This window comes from Sinocyclocheilus rhinocerous, unplaced genomic scaffold, assembly GCF_001515625.1.
Source record: "Sinocyclocheilus rhinocerous isolate Xijiao unplaced genomic scaffold, SAMN03320098_v1.1 scaffold7333, whole genome shotgun sequence".
Taxonomy (NCBI): domain Eukaryota; kingdom Metazoa; phylum Chordata; class Actinopteri; order Cypriniformes; family Cyprinidae; genus Sinocyclocheilus; species Sinocyclocheilus rhinocerous.
Window position 1 is genome coordinate 21626 of NW_015628216.1, and position 9282 is coordinate 30907.

General features: G+C 36.0%; 1 protein-coding gene across 1 annotated transcript in view; it reads left to right on the forward strand.

The window, feature by feature from the left end:
- LOC107737205 (protein ABHD17C-like) overlaps nt 1-8540 on the forward strand; it is a gene marked incomplete at its 5' end in the record, with an annotated part of 18812 nt that extends 10272 nt beyond the window's left edge. The window contains one exon of the mRNA XM_016548650.1: nt 6642-8540. Coding sequence (XP_016404136.1) covers nt 6642-6861 — 220 coding nt within the window. The remainder of the gene's footprint in view (nt 1-6641) is intronic.
- Nucleotides 8541-9282: the final 742 nt, after the last annotated feature.

Below are 9282 nucleotides of genomic sequence, written 5' to 3' on the forward strand. Positions count from 1 at the left end.
CACATTGAGCAGCATTAACTACACAGATCCGTTGTTCACTGACGAGCTGCGCAAAACCACGTTCATATTCGCACGATTTTTTGCGCAGCTCGTCAGTGAACAACGGCTCTGTGTAGTTAATGCTGCTCAATGTGAAAGCACGCACGTGATGGAGATTTACCGCTGATTACAGAACCGGCTTTCTGACAAGATGCGCATTAAATATCGCATGCGATTTATTGTGCAGCCCTACTGTAGATTAATCCTTATTAAAGTATCAAGCGCTCTCTGTTTGAGTTTTTAAATTGGCAAGATATTAAAACGCATACAAATAATAATCTTTTGGAACAATGCAGTCCTTATTGTCGATCTGCATAGGCCCAACAATAAACAATGTATTAACTGAATAAGAAAATTGACAATTTTGAAAATGCATGAACGGCTGCAGAAGGGCGATTAACCAGTTTAGCAAATGGGACAAACACTGGGCCAAATGTTTGTCATTTTTAACCAAGTGAGATAATTTTGTGCAACAATACCATAGAGTTTGATTGGACGCAGAGTAGGGCTGCACGATAAATCGAAATGGAATCGAGATCGCGATTCGACAGAAGCTGCGATTGTCATGCGTATCTTTCAGTGAAGCACGGTTCTGTGATCAGCAGTAAATCTCCATCCGAAGGCCAGAGGACACACGACTACGGCAATATATGCTTTATCTGAGTTCTTCTTATTATAATTTTCATTACAATAAAGTATATCTATAATGCAATGCTAATCGACATAGCCTTTATCACTGCTTAATACTATGAAATATGTTGCGTGCTTTATTCTGTGTAAGAATAAAGCCACATCTCTCAGAATGAATTTTTTCAAACACTCGGCTGACGTTATGAAGTGAGTTTGGAGTAAAAATATGTTATTAAATGTGGTATTTTCACATGCTTTCAGATGGAGCAGCATTTACTACACAGAGCCGTAGTTCACTGAGAAGCTACGCAAACAGCTGTCATTATCGCGAACGATTTGTTCGATTTCATAATCGTACGATTATTTCTTTTTTCTTTTTTTTTTTTCCTGCGTAGCTTGTCAGAGAACTACAGCTCTGTGTAGTAAATGCTGCTCCATCTGAAAGCAGGTGATGGAGATTTACTACTAATCACAGAACCGGCTTTACTGACAAGATGTGCATGACAATCACATTCGATTAATCGTGCAGCCCTAGTTATATTACTCTTATCTATATGACCAAAAATGACTGAGTATTTTAAGAGCAAGTGAGCGCACCGGCGCCTCCATCTGTCCTGCAGTGAGCGCTAATGTTCAGCTTCCACACTCTGCATAAAAACTTCAATAGCACACATTTCTTTAGGTTAACGTTGGATTGAGTGGCCTTGTAAAGTTGCTAATACTTACGTTTTTCAGATGATAAGATATATTTGAGGGTCGATGAATGGTATCTGTCCGTCACAAACTGTGTGACTTTGCCTGTGGATTTTTATTTATTTATTTATTTTCTGTGACTAAGCGACTAATAAAATTTTGGTCGACCAAGCCTCTTCTGGTCGACTATTAGGGGGCAGCCCTACATTACATCATTATACTAAAGTTTTTTTTTTAAAAGTTTCGCGTACAGATGTCACAGTTTTCACAAATTTGCATTATTGTAGGTTACATGGAGATCATAACATTTTCAAAAACATGCACTTCGAAACACAAATTCTAAAGTTTTTCAGGCCCCCTAAATGCTGTTGTTTTGCAAATTAATGGAAAAAACACAAGATTTTTTTTTAGTTGAAAATTTTGTCATGTAAATGCCCCCTCCGTTTTAGTTGATAAAATAGTTTGACTATGGGCAAAAGTAAATTAACTTGTTAACATGTTGTGGCATTTTTTCCTCATGGTATCGATGGTACTAAACATTTATATTTTTTATTAAGCATTTCATCAGTCAGATATTCCAGCATCATAACCACACTACCAGTCAGTGTGAAGTCTTTCTTGAATGCAAGAGTGAAATGTCAGGTGCAAATCCAGGAATAGATGGAAAGTCCAAAACTAGGCAAGAGTGAATCATTCCGGTTGGGAAAAAAGTGTGCTGAGGTGGTACAGTTTTTAATAAGAAAGAGATGAGTCAGGTGAAGGTGAAGTCAGCCAGTGCCGCAAATCAATTCTGCTCTCTTACAGGCTTCACAGAAACAGAATGCAGTTTTGTGGATTTTAGTCGATGTTTGTTAGCATTGAGGATGTCTCTGTCTATATGCTAGCATAACAGATATGCTGTTTTAAAATTGACAGTTTTTCTCTTCACAGACTGAAAATATTGATGATGACTCTTGTTCACAGTGTTGTTTTCACATTTTTGTTCAATAAAATGTTCTAATGAATGAATGAATGTTCCACCCGCCTCTGACAAGCAATAGCAAGCAGCAAATCATAGCTCACAGCAGTGATATAACTGAAGGTTATTGGCATAAAAAAGCTAAAATCCCATCCAAACTTTGTTTCAGTAGGAAATATCAAGTTAACGTGGTTTTTTACCATTTGGGCGTAAAAAAATTATATGCATGCTTAGAATGTCTATGAATAAATATGGCAGATTTCAAATGGTTTACTGTATATACTGTATATAAAATATGAATGCTATCGAATAGATTTCGCCAGATACAATGCTGTGATTTTCTGTATTTTTGCAGGTTAACACTGAATGTAATCAGATCTTAAAGGGATAGTTCACCCAAAAATGAAAATTGTCTTTTACTTACCTTCAAGTTGTTCCAAACCTGTATGAATTCCTTACTTCAAAATATCTTCTTTTGTGTTCAACAGAAGAATGTTGATAACCAAACAGTTGGCAGTCAATGGCTACCATCAACTGTTTGGTGAAAGAATTTTCATTTTTGGGTGAAAAATCTCTTTAAACCGAAACCTGTGAATGCATAGAAGTGACCCTTCAAATGAAAAAGCAAAAAAAAAAAAGTCACACGTTTCATGCATTTTATTGTTAGAAAATTATATAACGTCAAGTGTACTGTATGGAAAAAGTCACCGTGCTGTAGTGTTGTCACAGTACCAAAATTTCAGTATTCGGTACCAATACCAGTGAAAATCCACGGTTCTCGGTACCAATTTCGGTACCAAAGCAAAACACAAAAACATGGTAATTAAAAAATTTGACTATACTTTCATTTAATCCAAACTGTGTACATATTTAATTTAAAAGGGATTTTGAAAGCCTTCTAGAGATATTCAGCCAAGAATAACAACTAAGTTAGCTAAAAAATTTTTAATTTTTTTTAAAAGCCCAGAACTGCTTTTCTGACTGATATGACACAAACAATGTTAACCATTTGTACATTCTCTAACACACATTTTTTAGATTCACAATTCATTTAAAAGCCTCTGGTGTGTAAAAATAGTAAATATCATCATGTCCTCCTGTTTTTTTTTACCATAATAACAGTTATAGGAGCATTAAATAGTTAATAAAGAAACTTCATTCTAATGCTCATTATATTAGCGTTAGCCGCGCTTATGCTAACGATTAACTACTCTAATAACAGCATTCATTTCATTGGTGTTTCCCACAGACTTGCACTCTATTTGTGGCAACATATATATGCAAATTCATTCTCTGCCAGCAGGAGGCACTTGTAGAGCGGGAGAGATGGAGGTTTCCCCAGTAAATGCTGTAATCAAATAAGCGCTGTGCTCACAAACGCATTACAGGCAAGATGAAATGAGAATGACATCCATAATTTTCTGAAGACAGTCGGTTTCCTCCGTAACTACAGTGATATAAAAACACCCGCACCGGTTGGTACCAAAGTACCGGGTCTTTTGACAACACTACTGTGCTGTGTTATAGACCTTCTAGTCATGGGATCCCTATACTTTGCGATCAAATCTCATGAAATATACTATTCGCTCATAAGTTTCAGAACTTTCTTTTAGAATTGACCCTTCGCTGACAGACAAGACACAGCAGGTTACTTCTGGTATGAAACATGATCTCAGCTTTCAGATTTTGTCTTTTTTTTTTAAAAAGAAATTCAAACAATAAGTACCGTTTTGTGGCTCTTTAATGTGATGTTATGATTGGTCAGATCGCCTATCAATCAAGCTCTTTGCGTGCGGTCAATTAAAGATGGAAAGTCTGGATAAAGACTGCAAAACAGTCTTTTTAATAAGAGTTCCCTGGCAGATTATATATAAGAATAAGCTTTTCCCTGTGTGTTGCCTGATAAAAATACAGTATCTACACTTTGTCAGTCATCCACTGGAATGTGCTGGGTTGAAATTCATGCTGCATATTTATTTGGTTGGTGTTTGGATAACTGCATCATTCTTCATAGGCGGTGTAATTATTCCATCAGCTTGTGTCACGCATTAATCTCCTCACTTACTCAAATTTGATTGCCTGTGCACCAATGAGGAAAATAAGCAACAATTAGGCATGTTGAGCGACAAATTAATTAGCATGCCTGTTTGACTCTCCTCTGGACTGTCCTGTGAGGATCACGGGTGAGTTAGCAGACCTGCACTAGCCGGGGTGGAGCTGGTGTAGCGATTAACCTATGAAATTGTGTTTACTGCAATTATATGACAATTGACAATATGCTGAGTAATAGTACAGTGTAAACGGCTTTTTGAGATGCATGGAGTGTTAATACATTAACACATAGATAGTCTTATTAGTCATCTTATTTATTTATTTTTAAGCAATGTTTGCATACATAACAAATAGCATGTAGTCATTTCAATTCTTATTTCTTTCAAAAACACTACTGACCCCAAAATTTGGTAGTGTGAATAATTTGAAATAAGTCTCTTACGTTCACCATTTATTTGATAAAAAAAATAGTGAAAACAGAAATATTGTGAAATATTATTGCAGTTTAAATTTAAATCAATTCTGTGGTGCATTACTCCAGTCTTCAGTGTCACATGATCCTTCAGAAATCATAATATGCTGATTTGGTCATCAAAAAACATCTATTATTTTTGTCGATATTGAAAAGAGTTGTTGCATAATATTTTTGGGAAACCTCCCCTCCCCCCATTAAGATTTTTAAATGAAAATTTTGTTTTTTTATTATTGAATCATTAACTTTCATTATTTTAGTACCAACAACTGAGCCAAAACTTAATTATTTTGGATGCACAGTAGGGATGTTCATTTCGGTTATTTTTCCTAACCGACAACCAAAGCTCGTTAACCGATTATTAACCGTTAACCGACAAGATTATTTTAAATTAGAATTGAATTAAATTAGACAGGATAAGTGTCTGTGACCCGTTAAAAATACTAACATTTGTTTCCCGGGGATTAATTTTACATGCGCAACAAGCAGCAAACAACAGAACATGAGGATTCACATGGTCAAGCACAAAGATTTGTTTTTATTGTGAATGTACACAAATAAAGGCAAACCTTTTACAATTCCGATTATCTTTAGGACTAAAAGGAGTAGTTTCTTCCACTGTTAGAAGGAAACAACTCAAGTGATTGCGCCGGCGCCGCATTCGCACACAGTTAAGCATTGCTACCTTGACAATGCAGCCTGTTCATTATCATAATAAAATACAGTCAGTCAAACATATGGGAAAAAAAAATGTAGTAAAAATATGTAGTAAAATCTGTTAAGCCGTTAAGTGTTATCACAGTACCGCCGTGATGTTATGCAAAAATTTTTGTTTTACGTGGATATTGGAACGCGAGTGAAGTAGGCTACATAATAAATAATAATTTGCTTGCTACCTTGACAATGCAGCCTGTTCATTATCATAATAAAATACAGTCAGTCAAACATATGGGAAAAAAAAATGTAGTAAAAATATGTAGTAAAATCTGTTAAGCCGTTAAGTGTTATCACAGTACCGCCGTGATGTTATGCAAAAATTTTGTTTTTTATGTGGATATTGGAACGCGAGTGAAGTACATAAATAATATTTGGCATTCAAATACATCGCGAATACGGAAACGTTTGATTTTGTGTGGAATGAGAGACCCAACGTTGGTTTCAGTTTCGTTTTAGCCTAAATGAATCCGTTTTGGCTTGTCGTTTATATTGCTATAGCTTCTTATATTTTAAAGTCTTGTTCTTTTCTAAATACTGTTAATTGAAAGGATTTGTTGTGAGGGGAACTAAAATAGCCTAGCTATGTTTACAGTGTTTATTATAATGTTTGTAAACATTTGCGTAGTGTAGTAAAAAAATGTAGTAAAATCTGTTAAACCGTTAAGTGTTATCACAGTACCGCCGTGATGTTATGCAAAAATTTTAATTCTTATGGTCGGTTAAACGGTTAAAATTAACATCCCTAATGCACAGCATTGTAATCATGACATCTACATGTTTCCATCCTGGTTTATTATTGTTGTGCTATTTATTTAAAATTTTCCCTTAAACTGCATGTTAAAAGAAAAACTATTGTTGATCGTTTAAAGGTTGCCTTGTATGCCAGACAGTCTCTTTCTTGATTTATTTTGCCGCTGCTTGACCAGAACACCTGTAAAGTGGATTAGATGATGTGCTGCAATAAAAAAAAAACAATAAATTCACAACTTGCAAGATACTTGACAGAAAAATATCTGTCATTTGCATTGATTTACTTATTATTTGTCTAATACACCTTCTACATGTCTTCATGTGTTTCAGCATCGACAAGGTGTCAAAGGTGGCGTCTCCAGTGCTGGTCATCCACGGCACAGAAGACGAAGTGATCGATTTCTCCCACGGTTTGGCCATCTACGAGCGATGTCCGCGTGCCGTGGAGCCTCTGTGGGTGGAGGGCGCCGGGCACAACGACATCGAGCTTTACGCTCAGTACCTCGAGAGACTCAAACAGTTTATCACGTTCGAGCTGGCTACCTCCTGAAGCCGAGGCGCGCACACACTCACTCACACGTGTCGTGTAGGGTTCCCCTTTACCCAGGGCTGAGGACGCCATCAGTACTTGCACTTGCTGATAAAAAAAAAAGACGAAGTCCCTCTCTGTTTAGGAGCGGGGCGTTTTGATGATTTCGAACCACACTATTATTTTATACTTGATGAAAAAACGCTAACATTTTGCACCGCATTCAATACGTTGTATTTGACTATTTGATATTTTCTCTTGGTTTTCTGCTAATGTTTTTTTTAAAAATGCTACTCAAGGGTTAATTAAACTGCACTTTTATTGTGCTGGTGTTTTCAGGTTATTATATTTTTGTTTTCGATTATCTTTTTTTTTTTTTGGCGGGAATTGTCATAGCATTCCGTTTTGTTTCAAGTTGATTAGTACAAGATCAACCAGTGACTGACTTTTTACACGGCCAGTTTATGTGTGTGTTTGTGTTTAGGCACGTTCATACGCACATGCGTTTGTGTGGTAAAGGCCGCTGACTGTTCGGCCGAAATAATTGTAACTTGGGCTAATTAAGACCTGTGGAAGTGACTTGACCCGTAAATAATGAAGACGTACTGTCTGTGATTTCGAATACAGTGGGGAAGAGTCGTCGTATTGTCTTTTCAGCGGTGAAACACATTGCTTTGTCGCAACACAGCATTCAGGGCATTGTTTTGGCGCAAACACTACATCGTTCTAATCGTGGGTTGTATTAAAAATGTGAAACTTTAAGCTCTCTGTTGCTTTTAGCATTGACCTTATAATAAGCCTTATGTTTTCAGACATTTCGCTCCGACATTCCTGTCAATGATTTCTCAGAAAGGGGATTTTGAAGATTTTCTCTGGGCTCCTGCTCGCTGCTACTCTAATGGGAAAATCACTGTGAAAACCGAACCTTCGCTAGATATAAATAAGGTACCGCATCTCCTCATCGTTTTGACGTTCATCGTCTTTTCCAGACAACGGACAAATCACAAAACCCAGGAAAATGAATTATTCATTCAATGTTTTCCCCCATACGGTGAATGAAGGACTGTGTTTGTAGACATTTCACCATAGCACTACACAACAGAATGATCAGAATTGCTACCAAACCGGTGCGATCGTCTGATTGGATGTTTTTAACGTATAGCAGAAGTTGTTGTCGGTTAGCTTGACTTGTTGTATCGCTGTAAGGTTATGCAGTGGGCGGTTCATGTATGATGTTGTTTGGAGATGAAGCTCTTTGAGACTTTTTAAGGAATGGCAGAAACTGACCACATCTAAGCCGGCCATTGCTTTTGATACTGACATTTTTACAATGTTTTTTCAGTAATTATTAATATTTACACCTCTTTTAATGCTGGTTTGTAAGATAACCGTACTGTACACCCTCTCTCTCTCTCTATATATATATAGGTATGTAAAATATGAAGTAAATGGTATTTAGCTTTGATTTTTATTCACACTGGAATCACAGTATGCAAATATAATGCAGAGAAAACCCTAGTTGGTACAGACACTTTTGTGTGTAGGTTTCTTTTTGTTGTTTTTTTATTTTATTTATTTTTTATATCTTTAAAGCCTTAAATGTGCCGCGAGACAGATTATTGTTCTTTCTGTTGGTTGTTGCTTCAGTGCAACACAGTGGTTATTGTACTGCATATAAAGGAATAAAGGATGCATGGAAACCCAAACTAGTTTTCTTTTCATGATGCTCAATATATCTTACAATTACTCATGTTGTTGCTTATTCTTATGGGTTGAATATGTGAACATCTACAGTAAAGATAATTATAGTGTTACAAAAGGTTTCCATTTCAAATACCGGTTCTAGGAAAGATACTTTTCAAATACTTTGTTCTAGGAAAGAAAATGACAGTTTCCAGTAAAATATCTCAAAGGACAGCGCTGTATACACAGTATTTTCAACACTGATAATATAAGAAATATTTGAGCAGCAAATCAGCATATTAGAATGATTTCTGAAGGATCATGTGACACCGTAGACTGGAGTAATGATGCTGGAAATTCAGCTTTGATCACAGAAATAAATTACATTTTAATATATATGTAAAAGAAAAATTGTTAACTTAAATTTGCAGTAATATTTTACAGTAGTATTGTTTTTGATCAAATGCAACATTTCCAACCCCAAACTTTTTAACAGCAATATTATTAATACATACAAGAAATAAATCCAGATAGTATTGTCATATGTATGCATCATAAAGTGATTTGGTAGGATTTCTTATGAGGCTCAGAACAGAGTATCAGTTCTATTATACATTAGCATGAGGAGATTGGGATTCGGGAGAGGGGTGGAATATAGTTTGATGCAAGACATGATCAATAAAATTGCTATCCAGTTTTTTTTTTCAATGAAAATCCAACTGGCATTTCTACAGCTTGTGCATATGGTTAGAAACAAGA